General features: G+C 33.5%; 1 protein-coding gene across 3 annotated transcripts; it reads right to left on the bottom strand.

Moving 5' to 3' along the window:
* Positions 1–482: 482 nt before the first annotated feature.
* On the bottom strand, positions 483–14,023 carry LOC132717834 (fucose mutarotase-like). Of its 3 annotated transcripts, none has more exons than XM_060701408.1 (7): positions 13,919–14,023; positions 11,645–11,749; positions 9,946–10,014; positions 9,303–9,373; positions 8,075–8,176; positions 3,248–3,321; positions 483–1,412 (listed from the first exon to the last, which is right to left on the bottom strand). In XM_060701408.1, the coding sequence occupies exons 2-7, from the start codon at positions 11,724–11,726 to the stop codon at positions 1,361–1,363; spliced, it is 450 nt and encodes a 149-aa protein (XP_060557391.1). In that variant the 5' UTR covers positions 11,727–11,749; positions 13,919–14,023; the 3' UTR covers positions 483–1,360. The 3 variants fall into 3 exon arrangements, with proteins under 3 accessions (XP_060557391.1, XP_060557390.1, XP_060557392.1); XM_060701407.1 differs by lacking the exon at positions 13,919–14,023 and adding an exon at positions 12,957–13,104; XM_060701409.1 differs by lacking the exon at positions 483–1,412 and having other exon boundaries at positions 3,244–3,321.
* Between the last annotated feature and the right edge of the window lie 2,584 nt (positions 14,024–16,607).

Raw genomic sequence — 16,607 nt, 5'->3', positions numbered from 1 at the left:
TTCAAGAATTTTATAATTGGCTGAACCCTGATCTGTTCCAAAAATGGTGTGTGTGAGGGGGGACTTATTTGAAGCCTTTGTGTAATAAACTTGAAAGCACTTGTCAAGTACAGATATCTGGTCCTGAATTATTTATCTGTGTATTTCCTATTATGTTCATCAACTCCTCTTAACTCGGAGGTTAAATTTGCAAGATGACTGATAAATGCAAACTTTGATAAAAGTCTGCAGTTAAGATGTAAAAATGCTGGCCATATGCTTAATCCTTGTATATAAATCTTGATGAATTTAGTTGGCCAAATTGTCTGTATTTGTGTAATATACCAGTAAATTGCTCACTATTTTTTCATTACAATTTGTGCATGTTTATCAAAAAGTGTTTGGAACAGCATTTTGAAAAAGTATTTCAGACTTAAGCCAAGATATAGATGTACTTGTGAACTTTGATTTTATATAACAGATTTGTATACAATATCATCATATATATTTAATGTCATTTTATTTTCCAAATAAATATGTACAAAAAATACTTTCCCAATTTATTTCATGAATTATGATCCTATGATACAATTATGTGACTCTATAGACTTGAAGCTTCCCCTTTCCTGATGTATGTATAAACACATTTACAAAATATCACGCTAAAAAAAATTAAAATGTATTTAGGCAGCATGATGCTGGATTACTGGTAAGTAAAAAAGAAATGTTAAAAAAAAAATGAATATATTTGTTGGTTGAGAAATGTATAAACATTTACAATCCATGTAAAAATTTGAATTAAGTATGCAAAATATGACAGAAGTTTTGTGAATTATTAACGCCCAAAGCTTAAGTCGCTCCATTTGTATGTTTGACAATGTTTTCACTATTAATGAATAATATCGACAATCTGGAGGTGCGGTGCTTTGAAGCACGAAAACTGAAAACACAAACATATAAGTATCTCTCCAAGATACTGATGAACGTACATGTATTATAGCTAATGGAATAATTCTAGAAGAATCATGTTTCATGAAAAACTTCAAACTGAGCCTGTGCGATAAAGTTGTCATATTTAACATGAAAAGTTAAGACAATAAATAGAACATATAACAAATTTACATACTATCCTCTGAATTTTTGTATATTAAGAAAAACCATGTTTAACAATAATATATACATTTCATCATATAAATATAAAGTGCATTTAGTTAACATAAAGCAAGCCCTTATAATGATTTAAAATTAACTTTACTGACACCACAATAAATCCCCAATGTCACAAATAAGGAATAAAGGAATATATATTTTTTATAAATCCAATTTATCACTGACGTGCATGTCATTATTAAAATATCACATGTACAGGAAAAGTTTGATGTTACAAGGCAACTCCTTTCTTTAATATGATATTGCCATACTGGGCTAGCTCTCTGAAATATAGAAATGTAACATTTTAAGTTTGAGATCAGCAAGCTTGATCATAATAGTATATTAAAACTCGAAGTTAAAAATGACAATATCGCCACTTAAACTAGAACTGCCACTATCATGGCGTGAATACCCCCGCATACCACTTTGTCAGAATCAACAGTGGCCATTAAGGGCTCAAGGACAACCTCCCTGCCAAATCTGAGGTTACTAAGCCAGTGCCTTACTAAGTTATGTATTCTACATGCTTCAAATGTGAAAATGTCAAATCAATACATTGCGGACAGGACATTCTTTAGCAATTGAGAAGAAAAGCTTTTTTTTGTCAAGGTCCCTGTGACCTTGACCTTTGACCAGTGACCTCAAAATCAATAGGGGTCACCTTATTAGTCATGATCAACATCCATACCAAATATAAGACTGTGGGTCAAAGGAATCTTAAGGTAATGGGTAGGCAAACTTTTTTGAAGTCAAAGTCCCTGTTACCGTTGACCTTGATCCAGTGACCTCAAAATCAAAAGGGGTCATCTACTAATCATGATCAACATCCATGCCAAATATGAAGACTGTGGGTCAAAGGAATCTAAAGTTATTGGGCAGTACAAAGTTTTTGAAGTCAAAGTCCCTGTGACCTTGACCTTTGACCCAGTGACCTCAAAATCAATAGGGGGTCATCTACTTATCATGACTAACCTCCATGCCAAATATGAAGACTGTAGGTCAAAGGAATCTTAAGTTATGTTGGACAAGCTTTTTGAAGTCAAGTGACCTTGACCTTTGACCTAGTGACCTCAAAATCAATAGGGGTCATCTACTAATCATGACTAACCTCCATGCCAAATATGAAGACTAAGGGTCAAAGGAATCTTAAGTTATTGGGCGGACAAGCTTTTTGAAGTCAAGGCCCCTGTGACCTTGACCTTTGACCTAGTGACCTCAAAATCAATAGGGGTCATCTACTAATCATGACTAATCTCCATGCCAAATATGAAGACTAAGGGTCAAAGGAATCTTAAGTTATTGGGCGGACAAGAAAAAACCGACGGCCGGACGGCCGGACAAGCTGATTCCAGTATACCCCCCTTACAACTTTGTTGTGCGGGGGTATAATAAAAGTTGTTTGCAGAGAGTAAGTGGGGTTTCACAGAGGTTTTTTGACATGACAGGACCGGAAATATTCTTTACAGATTTGGGTAACATTTGATATAGGTCTGGACTAATAACTTGTGTCAGATCATATTTTCAGAATATTTATCTTAATTGTGAAGAATGACCAGAAAAATACTAAAAGCGTTTTGTTGCCTATTAATGCAATAATTAAATTCAAAATGAATATGTCTTTTAATGCCTTTTTTATTAAATTTGGCAAAGAATGGCACAAAAATATGATTTTCAATTTAGTTCTCTGAGTATATTTCTTTCTCTTTCTGAAACAAGTGCATCCGTTAATCTATGTAAGAAATTTCAAATTTTATGTTTTAGGCTTTTGGATCTCAGTTGAGCTTCTTAAAAAAAAACTGCCCCCAACATGCCTTTAACAATATTCATGTGAAAAAAAAACCCTCAAAAAACAACAGACATAACTCTTTTTTGTAAAGAAATCATTATGAAACTAATCAAATTATATACCTATATATTTCATTATATATTATCATTATATTTTTATTAAGCTTTATTAAAATATATCAAAGCAGTCTTTTAAAACATGACTTTAAAGAAATGGATTAGACGAACATATCAAACAGATTGATGGATGAAAAGAAATGGTGAGACCAAAGGTAAAAACTTGATTTTTCTGCAGTCATTAAAGAAACAACTATAAAGTTTAATAACCTACCCAGTGTGTACTATAGCAAAGGCTCTCTTTGCTCTTTCATAAAACTTGAATCGTTCCAGTTTCTCTATATTAATCTAAAATAAGATCAAACAAGTTAGAAAATAACATCAAACAATTAGGACAATAGGATCAAACTAGTAGAAAATAGGATCAAACAAGTAAGAAATTAGGATAAAAAAAATTATGACAATACTAAGGATCAAACTAGTATGAAAATAGGATCAAACAAGTATGGAAATAGGATCAAACAAGTAAGAAAATAGGATCAAACAAGTAAGAAAATAGGATCAAACAAGTATGGAAATATGTTCAAACAAATAAAAAAAATCGGAACAAACTAGTAAGAAAATGGGATCCGACAAGTTAGAAAAAAGGATAAAACAAGGAAAAAATAAGACCAAACAAGTTTGGAAATAGGATCAAATAAGTAGAAAATAGGATCAAACAGGGAAGAAAATAGGATCAAACAATAGGGGCCTCCGTGGCCGAGTGGTTAAGGTCGCTGACTTGAGATCACAGGTCCCTCACCGCTGTAGGTTCGATCCTCACTTGGGTCGAAGTCTATCATGTGAGGAAGCCATCCAGCTGGCTTACGGAAGGTTGGTGGTTCTACCCAGGTGCCTGCTCGTGCTAGAAATAATGCCCGAAGGGGCACCTGGGGTCTTCCTCCACCAATAAAGCTGGAAAAAATCGACGAAAAAATCTCGGCGGGACGCTCTAAGATGGCCCGACTTGAGTGTACAGTCGCCCATATGGGCTTTCCGGCGGCGACCTTAAATAAACGCATTAAAAAAAAACAAAACAAGAACGTGTTTGTTAAACACAAATGCCCCCGGCTCAGATTCTTGTCAGTAGCAATACTTCAAAAAATGTTTACCCATTCACTCAGTTATGGACAGAAAAATCGCCAAAAAATTGTAAACACAAGTTTTATAGCTTGACAAAGTCATGGCATTTTGTAATTGTGAAAAATATAAGTTGCCAAGTCATTGCTCTGATTTATGAAGTTGAAAAATATTCAACTTCACGCAAGTTATCTTCCTACCAAATATGAAATACATCTGTAATTAAATAAAGGCTGTATGGGCAAAAGTGTAAAAATCTATTTTGAGCACTGGTGACCTTGACCAAACTGACCCCTAACTCTATCCAAAAGAAGAATACCATGTAAGTTATCTTCCTACCAAATATGAAATACATCTGTCAATAAATAAAGGCTGTATGGGCAAAAGTGTAAAAATCTATTTTTAGCACTTGTGACCTTGACCCAACTAACTCCTTACTCCATCCAAAGGATAAATACCATGCAAGTTATCTTCCTACCAAATATGAAATACATCTGTCATTAAATAAAGGCTGTATGGGCAAAAGTGTAAAAATCTATTTTGAGCACTGGTGACCTTGACCAAACTGACCCCTAACTCTATCCAAAAGAAGAATACCATGTAAGTTATCTTCCTACCAAATATGAAATACATCTGTCAATAAATAAAGGCTGTATGGGCAAAAGTGTAAAAATCTATTTTTAGCACAAGTGACCTTGACCCACTGATCCCTACCCCAATCAAAAGGATGAATACCATGCAAGTTATCTTCCTACCAAATATAGAATATATCTGTGACTTAATAAAGGCTGTATGAGCAAATGTGTAAAAATCTATTTATAGCACTGGTGACCTTGACCCAACTGACCACTAACTCCATCAAAGTTTATGTTTCTATCAATTATAAATAACATCTGTCTATAGAATAAGGTCAATAAACCTGTAAAAATCTATTTTTAACATTGGTGACCTTGACATTGGTAACATTGACCTTGACCCAAATGACCCCATACTACACCCACAGAAGGAGGCGTTTGTATTAAACTAAGACATCAACTAAACAAGATTGCATTTGAGAAAAATGCTATGCCACCGCATTAATACAACACTAAATAGTAGTGTAGGAACAGATTTTTTTTTGTTTCTTTACAATTGAAGATTGTCATAATGCATAGATCCCTGACCTATCTAATTCTTATTATCAGATTAGTGGTTAAATATATTGTTATTCCAATAAAAGATCAGAGTAGGAATATACCAATGCACTCGAGTCTATTGAATTCGGTGGTGAAGGTCATATTTCACACAGCTTAAATTTCACGACTACATCAAAGGACAACACAGAAAGACACTTTGTCAAAATCTAGGTCAGCTGATATCAAAGTTCACTTTACATCTTAATCTGTGCACAATCATAGTGTCATAGGCTATGATAGCTGTACATCAAAGGACAAGAAAGTAGGTCACATCATCAAAATCTAGGTCACCTGATATCAAAGTTCAATTTTACAACTAAAACTGTGCACATGGTCAAAATTTCATTGCTGTACATCAAAGGACAAGAAAGTAGGTCACTGTCCCCTTGGGGCAAGGCAAAATTTTAACCCAAGGGTTTAATTCAAAACAATCTTGATATAGGTCCACCAAACAACATTTTAAGTCAAATATCTAAGCTGTAGCTTTTTTCCCATTTTTACTATATACATATAAGGAAAACCTATGGCCCCTGGGGCAGGGCAATTTTGACACTGGAGGCAAAATTTGAACAACTTTGGTAGAGTACCTATAGATGATATCATTTAACAAATATTAAAGCTCTAAGCCTTGTACCTTAGGACAATAAGATTTTTTTTATTTTTTACTATTTGTATATATTGAAAATCAATGACCCCCAGGGCGGGGGCAATTTTGACCCCAGGGCTATAATTTGAACAATCTTGCTAGAGATTCACTTCACAATGTTCATGCAAAATATCTAACCTCTAGCATTTGTCAATTGCTAGAAGAATTTTTTTTTAAGTTTTTACTATAAGTTTTTACTTTATACATATAGGGAAAACCAATGACCCCCGGGGCGGGGCTGTTTTTGTCCCCAAGGCTATAATTTGAACAATCTGGGTAGAGGTCTACCAGACAATGCCTTATGCAAAAATATCTAAGCTCTAGGCCTTTTGGGTCTTTACAAGAAGGTATTAGTTTTTACTATATGTACATATTGTGAAAATCAATGACCCCCGGGCGGGGCCGATTTTAACCCCAGGGCTATAATTTGAACAATCTTGGTAAGGGTCTACCAGACAATGCTTTATGCAAAATATCTAAGCTCTAGGCCTTTGGGTCTTTACAAGAAGGTATTTTAAGTTTTTACTATATGTACATATAGTGAAAATCAATGACCCCCGGGCGGGGCCTATTTTGACCCCAGGGCTATAATTTGAACAATCTTGGTAGAGGTCTACCAGACAATGCCTTATGCAAAATATCTAAGCTCTAGGCCTTATGGATCTTTACAAGAAGATTTTTTAAATTTATTCTTATAATTCCTTTTGGTTGCCATGGCAACCAGATTTCTGCATGGAATAAAATTCTTTGAACAATTTTGGAAGCCCTTCACCCAAGGATCAATCCTGCCAAGTTTGGTTGAAATTGGACTAGTGGTTTTTCACAAGAAGATTTTTTAAGTTCACTATATAATCTATATAACACACAAACAAACAAACACACACACACACAGGAGAATCGCTATATGCCACTGCATCGCAGATGCTGCGGTGGCATAAAAATAAAGGATGTATGAGCAAAAAGGTTTATATTTATTTTTTAAACCAGTGACCTTGACCCTAGAGACCGCTTACTCCAAAAAAAATTAGAGGGCCATCAAAGGTATCCACCTACTAAATATGAATGATATCAGTAAAGAAATTAAGCAATTAGGAGAAATTTAAGATAAATCCAACTTGCCGAAATAGGTTAACCAGACAAGGCCCTATTTTCAAAGTGAAAAAAGGGAAATAACTGGAAAATATGGATGACACAGTTATATGACTTGGCAATATCATGTGCTTTGTATTGATAAGTAAGTGTGGAAATTATAAAGCCATTAGTATAGATAGAACTTAAGATATTTCCAACTTGCCGTTTTAGGTTAACCATTATTCATTTTCTAAGTGCTGAAAAGGGCAATAACTTGGTAAATATGAAAGCCAGAGTTATGAAACTTGCCCAGATCATGTACTTTGTATTGATTAGTAAGTGTGTAAACTTAGAAGCCATTGGTACAGGTAGAACTTGAGAAAAATCCAACTTGCCGTTCTAGGTTAACCTCGTACGGACAGACGGACGGACGGACGGTTCAATTACTATATGCCTGGGGGCATAAAAATCAAACAAGTAAGGAAATACTTTGTGTCCTACAATTGTGTGATAAAGATCTGTGCCATTGGATACAAACAAAATTGTCACTAAGGAAGAAAGTAAGTAAGAAAAGTATTGAAAATAAGTAAATTAAATATTGAAAATATTTAAGTAAATCAAGTATTAAAAAAGTAATAGCAAATGAATTTTCTTTTCTTCATTTTTACACTCTGGCAACCTGTCATTGACTTATAGATATATGCATGTCAGGCCTCGATTATGCCTCATTATTTGACAGTATAGGCTTGTTATGAAACAGTGGTAACTAAAATTTTAATGATATGAAGAAGTTTACCATAACAGATTCATATAAAGCCCTTGATTAATTTATGTATATCTTAGACAAAAGTCGAGTTTAATATAATGTAAACGTATAAACTATACTTGTAGATTATAAGAATTTTACACGTATGGAATGCCAGTATACTTGTTGGGTATAAGGCTGTAATACTATTAACTGGTACAACTCAACAACAACTTCTGAAAGCAAACAATGTAAAGATTATAATGTTGACTTTGCAAAATTACTATGAAGCAGGACCTCAGGTGTCTTTACATGTATTATTTCTAACCCGTAATAAGATCTAACCTGTGAATCTTCCTTGTTGTCTATTATAACTTGATACTCTGTCCAGATAGGTGTTTGTAGACCTCGAGCTTTATCTTCAGGTACCTTGTCCATTAGGCAAACCTGAAACATGTTTGTTATCACAATAAAACTTCCTTCAACTTATAAACCTGCTGAATTTGTATTATATATATGACCTAATTTGAATGTGGAACAGTATATTAATCAAAAGTAACAAGAGGGCCAACATGGCCCTAGATTGCTCACCTGACCCATCAAACTCATCTGAGCAATTACTTAGATAAGCATCCTGACCAAGTTTGACGACAATTGAGTAAAAAATGTGACCACTAGAGTGTTAACAAGGTTCTTTCCATATCTTGGCAGTGTGACCTAGTTTTTGACCCCAGGTGACCCATATTCAAACTTGACCTAGAAATCATCAAAATAAACTTGCAGACCAATATCCAGGATATTTCGATAACAAAAGTAGCCACTAGAGTTAACAAGATTTTTTAATTTTTAGCTCCTGTGACCTAGTTTTTTTTATCAGAGATGACCCATGTTTGAACTCATCCGAGCAATTACCTAGCAAAGTTTGATGATGATTGTGGCAAAAATGTTAACAAACAAATGTGGGCTGACGACAGATGGCAGACTTTCAATTATCATTAAAACTCACCCTGAGCTAGCTCAGGTAAGCTTTAAAGGGGTTTCAAATTTAAAATACAAACATTGAACTGCCAGCAGCATAAAATCTGGTCAGACTGTGCAGGGGTTCTTTAAGTAAAAATATTTCAACATGCCAAAGCTAGATTCAGAGATATTTTTGTTCTGGGTCAGAATCTCACTAGAGGGGAGATATTGCCCATGCACAAAATAACACATTATCTCAATGCCTTGTACATTAGTGAGACTAGGCTAGCTGGCCTTTATCTATAGCTTACTGACTGCAAAGACTAATCACCTTCAGTTGAAATTTGTGAAAGGTCATAACGCTAAATTACACTTGCATTACATTTTTACCCTGTAGATTAATTCTACCATCTGATAAATCTAATGCAGATGAAAATTAAAACTGAATTTCGAAACATTTTGAAAAAGAAATAAACTCATCTGTTAGTCAATTGATTAATTATGGTTTATTTTGACCATACTTTGCCTTAAATTGTCAGAATTTATATATTGTACATGTTCAGATTTTGGATATTTGTTACTAGTGTAAAACTAATAAAAGAAACAAACATACCGGTTGAGAAACATACTTGTCTAGAGGCATCAGCGTTAGTATACCCTCTAACAGTTTAGGAATAGGAATACCTGATTAACAAAAAAAACAAATAGTATTGTAACGATTTTGTATAATATTTATAATGTATATTATTATGTATAAGTTAAAGTGTATTAGTACAAATTCACAAAATTGAATTGGTCAGGTGAGGCACAGCCGTGCGACCAATTTAATTTTGTAAATACGCACTAATAAATTTTAACCAGCTTAATATTTAAAATTATTTTTAATAAACAGTCGATTTACTAGACTTATTAACAGATTGCCGATTTACCGAAGTGAATGTGTTACGATTCATTTGAAATACTGCAATCCTTAGTAATGGACAAAAAATAATTTCAAGCACAAATATCTATATTTCCATGTAGCCTGGCTTAAATTGGATTCAAACCAAAACTGAAATTCTTTTTGACTGTAAGACTAAGTATCTTTTTTTTTCAACACAGCATCACAGAATAGTAAAATGCATATTAAATTCATGCATTTTGATATCTTAAATATCTATTTCTGACTGCATGTTCAATCTATAAAATTATTAATATTTTACTATTATGTTCAATATATAAAATAATAGTGTTACATAATACTACTATACACTTACCATCAGCCCGAATTTCCTTTGGTCCAAATCTACAAATTGATGATGTTGGAAAATGGGCATCTGCCAAGACTGCAAAATATGTTTCAAATGTTTTATAAATAGTAAAATCTAAAGCAGATCATAGACTTAAGTAATTATCACATGTATATTAAGTGCATTAAGGTAACAACATGCAAAAAATGTGAAATAAAAACTTTCAAATAAAGTTTATCTGGCGATTAGTTAAAATATTAAATGAACATTTATCAAAAAAGAATTTGGCCATCAGAACAATACTATACTTTTGTTAATTGAAAAAAAAAATGCACCAGCATCCAAGGCTTCAACATGCTTACGGTATTGGGGAGATAGGTGAAAAATAATTTGTTTTCTTTGTCTTCTATTATCTGTCCAACCACTGCTTGTTGACTTTATTTGGTGCCAAAATAACAAGGGGATGCCAAAAACAAGAAGGGATGTGTTTTTCTATCTGACTGCCTTAACCATACCAAATAATAACAAGAGCACCGCTAGGCGGGGCATTATATGCCCGAAAGTACTTTAGCTGTAGGTTGATTAATGCTTGAATTATTGAGTGAAAACTGTTTCCAGTTTAAAGGTGTTAGTAAACTTGATATTTGACCTTGTGACCCCAAAATCAATAGGAGTCTTCTACCCAATATGGACAATCATCCTATGAAGTTTGAATACTGTGGACCAAATGGAACTTAAGTTATGCTCCGGAAACCATTTTCAGTTTTAGGGTAATAGTGACCTTGACCTTTGACTTTGTGACCCCAAAATCAAAAGGGGTCTAAATCTACCCAATATGGACAATCATCCTATAAAATTTGAAAACTGTGAGCCAAATGGAACTTAAGTAATGCTCCGGAAACCATTTTCACTATTGAGCTAATAGTAACCTTGACCTTTGACCTTGTGACCCCAAAATCAATAAGGGTTTTCTACCTAATATGGACAATCATCCTATGAAGATTGAATACAGTGGGCCAAATGGAACTTAAGTTATGCTCCAGAAACCATTTACAGTATTTAGCTTATAATGACTTGACCTTTGACCTTGTGACCCCAAAATCAATAAAGGTTTTCTACCCAATATAGACAATCATCCTATGAAGTTTGAAAACTGTTGGCCAAATGGAACTTAAGTTATGCTCCAAAAACCATTTTCAGTTTTACGGTAATAGTGACTTTGACCTTTGACCTTGTGACCCCAAAATCAAAAGGGGTCTTCTACCCAATATGGGCAATCATCCTTTCAAGTTTGAAAACTGTGGGCCAAATGGAACTTAAGTTATGCTCCGGAAACCATTTTCAGTTTTACGGTAATAGTGACCTTGACCTTTGACCTTGTGACCTCAAAATCAATAGGGGTCTTCTACCCAATAAGGGCAATCATCCTATGAAGTTTGAAAACTGTGGGCCAAATGGAACTTAGTTATGCTCCGGAAACCATTTTCAGTTTTACGGTTATAGTGACCTTGACCTTTGACCTTGTGACCCCAAAATCAATAGGGGTCTTCTATCCAATATGGGTAATCATCCTATGAAGTTTGAATACTGTGGGCCAAATGGAACTTAAGTTATGCTCCGGAAACCAAATTGCTAACGGATGGACGGACGGAAGTACAGACGGACGCCAGGGGGTATAACATAATATGTCCGAAATTCTTTCGGGCATATAAAAATAGATACATACTTATTTCATCTCCATGACCCATTGATGCAAGGACGTAAAGCAAGTCTGGTGACAAGATGTTAGGAACTCCCTTCAAAGGCATTGTAGTTTTGTTGTTTTATTTTTCTAAAAATACAAAATAAAATAGCATTATTCAATTCTGTATTAAACTTCTATATGCAAAATTTGAGTATTCAACCGTTGACCCTAACCAGACAGGCAAAGATACACCAGTTCTTAAAAGCAAGTCACCAAAATCTGTACCAATGTTTGGCTATATTATATAAGTGGAGAGAATTACAATAAACTATTAGCTTTCAGTTCAATCCACTTTATCATGTCATGATATTGTATAAAAGTTCTGTATGTTGTAGTTGTATTGTAACTTGATTAAAAATAAATATGTTTAAACCAAATGCATATTAATTGATATCAACATTGAATATCCCTCTATTAGAAAACGTTTAAAAACACACAGATTATCATCACACCATTGACCAGCTGGCCTAGTCTTTTTTCTTCCTTAACCTTTTCCCTTATATAAGCGTGTTTCGACGGCTTTTTGCACCCCCCTTTTTTGAGGCCTCAAACAGTGAAAAAATGCCTTATTTAGGCCCCAAACACTGGTTTTTCGTTTGAGAAATGTTGTTAAAAAAAGTTATCACTTCTTCGGCCCAGTCCCCCATCCAAATGTTACATCAGGGGATTGCCAGAAGGGGGATGTGCCCCCTTCTGTTTGGGGGGTTGTCCCCCTCATCTCCAAGAAAATTTTGGACATGTGACAGGCTAAAAATGGCCTCAGGTTGATCTTAGGGGTACTAGTAACCAACGCTTTTACTCTATCTCAATTCATTGAGAAGTTGCAGCACTTTGAAATCAGTTTTGATGGAAAAAAACAATGCAAAATAGTGATTTTTGGCAATTTTGAGACATTCCCCCGTTGCCATGGTAACAGGAAATTTAAGATTGAACATGCTTTTACAGAGGCTATGGTGCAGTCATCATTTGTGCCAAGTTTTATCAGTATTGAAGCATTTTTCATAGTTGTTACAGGAGGCTTTTCAATGAAAACGGCCATTTTTCGCAATATGCTCATGGGGTAAAAGGTTAAAACAATTTAACACACCTTATTACTAAGTGGGATTTTACAATTTTACAGTTGTGATAAATTGTTGTCTCCTTCATATAAACCACTTGGCTCCTGTGACAGAAACTTAATGCATTAAGGTAAACAATGTAGAGTTAACATTGGAATCATTGTATCAAATTATTTATTAAAGTTACTAAAATTGATTAAAAGCAAGAAAAAAAATTATTAAAAGTTAAAGTTCACCTTTTCTGCTGAAAAAAGTCCAATGTAAATGTATAATTTCAATTATTAAATGTTGGAAATAAAATAAAGCAGTAAAAGAATCCCTGGATAATACTAGAAGTGAACATTAAGCAATACGTTTTAGCAAGGTGTTTAAATTACATAAAAAGTCTCTAGTTTAAGAGAACTTTAAAGATTATTCAATTCTGCTTAAAGATCAATAACTTTTAATATGATCTTTACTTAAAGTATAATCTTTCCTATATTATTATATATTACCATATGTTGTAGAAATACCAATGAATGAAAGTCTTTTGTCTTAAACACAAAAAGAAGTTTTGTTTCACTGTACAATAGGTACACAATTGATTTTACTTTGCAAAGGATTTGATTATTTCACTGATAAGTTCGTATGTTACCAGCATTGTTCTTTTGTTAATGTTCTGACAAGCATTACATACAGAGATATAATGAATTCAACATCACTTCAATGGTAATAAAAGACATATACATGTAAATCTTGTTATAGTTGATGACTCAAAAAATAAATATATTAATCTCTGAATCTATAGCTATTGAAATAGTAGCTGTCTAGTTCTTGACGAATAGCACTGTTGTGGAAATATACAATCACGGATTTATATTACATGTAATATAAATCCGTGATACAATAAAGTGCTTGGAATTCACTAGAAAATCAGTGACATGCTCAAATCAACAAATAGTGTAGTTACTTTGTAAATTATTAAACTGCTTAAACATAATCATCATAATCTGATTATGACATACTGTACATGTATGCCACTTCTCACACATGTAGGCTTACAATAGTTTACCTGTTTACAACTGATTTTAAATAAATAAAAAATAATTTTTCCGCCAACATTCATGATTAAACGTGTCCTATAAAATGACTTAATTGATATTACAATGAAAAAACAGTATGACATACTCCTGATGGTTAAATAAAATGTAAAACATACCAACTTTGTTAAGTTTCATAAACGTCAACAAATTACGCCCAGTGGATAAAAAGGGGAGTAACTGCGTTATTACTGTATGCTAAGTATCCGCGCCTTTCGTATCGTAATGCATACGCTTTTCGAATTATCGAAGATAATTATCGAAGATCGATTAACTGACTAACGGGTGGACGAACGGTTTACTATACCGTGCCTAGTGGGTATTTCTTCTGTTATTTTGTTTTGTTGAACAGAATGCAGCGGCCCCTAGTCTGTAGTTACTGTTGTGGACGTGGCAACACGTGTGGCACGAGTCTCGTGCAAGCATGCCAAGCCACGTTTTGACAAGCATTTGATAACATTATGAACATGTGTGACGTGCGACATGTTATTATGATATTATTTCGACATTGTAATCATGATGATGGATTGGTAATTATTGTTCTAACAACTTTCACTTTTCTATTGTTGTTGTTGTGTGGGAGACTTCTGTTGGTTTTTAGTTATAAATACAAATTAATTTTAGTTTGATCATGTTGGATGCTGAAATCAAGCTTATTGAAACACTCACCGTTCCTCGAACCAACCAGTCCTAAGAAATGAGTGTAAAAATTCTTGTTCATGGAAACAAAGACTTGCCCATGACGGGTTTTGAACACATATGTATACGGCCAATTTATCCAGTCACTACAAACAGATGTCTTTTTTATGTATATTTAGATACAAGAAACTTTATTTATTATTCTAAGTCGGTTTTCAAATTACAAGAAACATTAGATAATAAGCTATTTACCAACAATAACAGAGACATAAAACATGTTTACTAACATGTAACAGACATGAAAAGCAAAAACATTTACTTATTTATCAAGTAGCATAGGCATGAAATAAAAAGTAACAATATTTGATAAAACTATTGTCTAAAATGAGCATCGAAATAAAATGTTGATATAGAAAGCCATCATTCTTGAGTGCATAATTTAAATAAGGATTTAAACGCACTAGTCCTAAACTCCTAATAAGGGTTGTCTTTCTCCCACGTTGGAGTTACAAATTCCTTATTAGGATTTTATAACCGCTTACGTAGGAATGATAAATTCCCATTTAGGCTTTTTTTTTATCTCCTACGTAGGAGTTATTCTTTATATATTTATAAAACATTATAGGCGTTTCGTAGAAAACAAATGAATGCTCTGTCCAAATGAAGTTGTTTATTAATTAATTTTCCTATATACAAATCTTATATTACTGTTTCTTGTCAAAAAACAAGTTACGATATAGGATATAAATATATAATGATTTACTACTAATATAAATCATTTACAGAACATAAAATTTATAAAAAGAAATGAAACAAGAAACTTATATTTTGCTTTCTAAAACGTTTTTTAAATCGGTCCCTTAATATTTATGGAAAAATACCGCTTTTGATGAAATGAGTAAATATTTTACTTAAAAAATAAACAAACAAAAATAAAATAAATAAAAATTAAAAAAAAATGCGGTATTGGAGGAAATGTGTACCGACGACACTATCTTCACATGCTTTTGCCGTCATTTCTGAAAATTATAAAAGAACATTAATTATTAAAGAATAAAATGAATAAGATGAAAATGAAGATCAGAATTAGATTGAAATGAAAATAAAAATGTGTTAAAGTGTTCCATTTCACTGAAGAGTTCATCACATTGTTGAATATCCTCCACAGAGTCAACTTTCAAAAATTCCTTTGCCGTCTTGACCTCGGTCTGTTGCCATAAAAACATGACCGCAGTAAGCAGCGTTACCATGGGTAACAGTTTCTAATAGTACCCGCGGCATCACTACTTAGAACAGATCATTTTCACAATACCTTCAACTCAGATGTGTGATAACTTCCGCTGATAAGTTCGATCCAGTTCCAGTGGTGAACTAAAAAGATAACTTTCAAAAACATTAAAATGGGTGCGCTTTGAATTTCGCCTCGAAGATCCTTTTGAGACGTCAGTTAAATACTAAATATGTTTATATTTCAACAACAATTAACTTTTCTTGGCTCCGTCCGTGAAAAAATATTTATTCCGTAAAAAAATTTGTTTCCGTTTTCATTTCCGTATGTCCATGCATGGTTTCTCGTTGTTAACGACTGTGTCAACATTTGTGTACGTTATAATGAGTACTGGAAATATTATATACCCATTACAACGGTCACAACAAAGACATCAGCCCTGCCAATCATAGACTTATCAGGTGTATACATCTTTTCAAGGACGCGTAGGAAAATGCACGTATGCCTTTAAAAAGGCCCTTTTCCGTTCGCCAACAGCTTAATTTATAAACCGGCTTTTCGTATATGTAGCTTATTCAGGAAAGTGCGAGTCCATGTGAAATCTGCCAGAATAATTCTCGTTTCATGACACGTCGGCTCTTCTTAATTATTTTTCATCATTTTTTGGCACCGTAGTGGAGATATATAATAAATTGTCACTTGCATGCGATGCAAATATAATCATTAGACATACAATCTATGAAAGAATTCAAAACTGTTTTTGAAAGAAATAATTTTGTCTCGCTGTCATAAAAACTCATTTTCCCAAATATTGATTACTGCAAAACCTTCTTTTTTTTTTTTTTTTCAAAATTGAATGATGAATATCCTCTACTTCCATGACGGTAGTCCTTCTGCGATTTAGTCCTATTTTTACTTTTTTCCCAACATGCACTCCTTTG

The sequence above is a fragment of the Ruditapes philippinarum genome, unplaced genomic scaffold (genome assembly GCF_026571515.1).
Source record: "Ruditapes philippinarum isolate M1 unplaced genomic scaffold, ASM2657151v2 ctg3779_1_1_1_1, whole genome shotgun sequence".
NCBI classification, from domain to species: Eukaryota; Metazoa; Mollusca; class Bivalvia; order Venerida; family Veneridae; genus Ruditapes; species Ruditapes philippinarum.
This window is presented reverse-complemented; position numbering and strand designations above follow the sequence as displayed.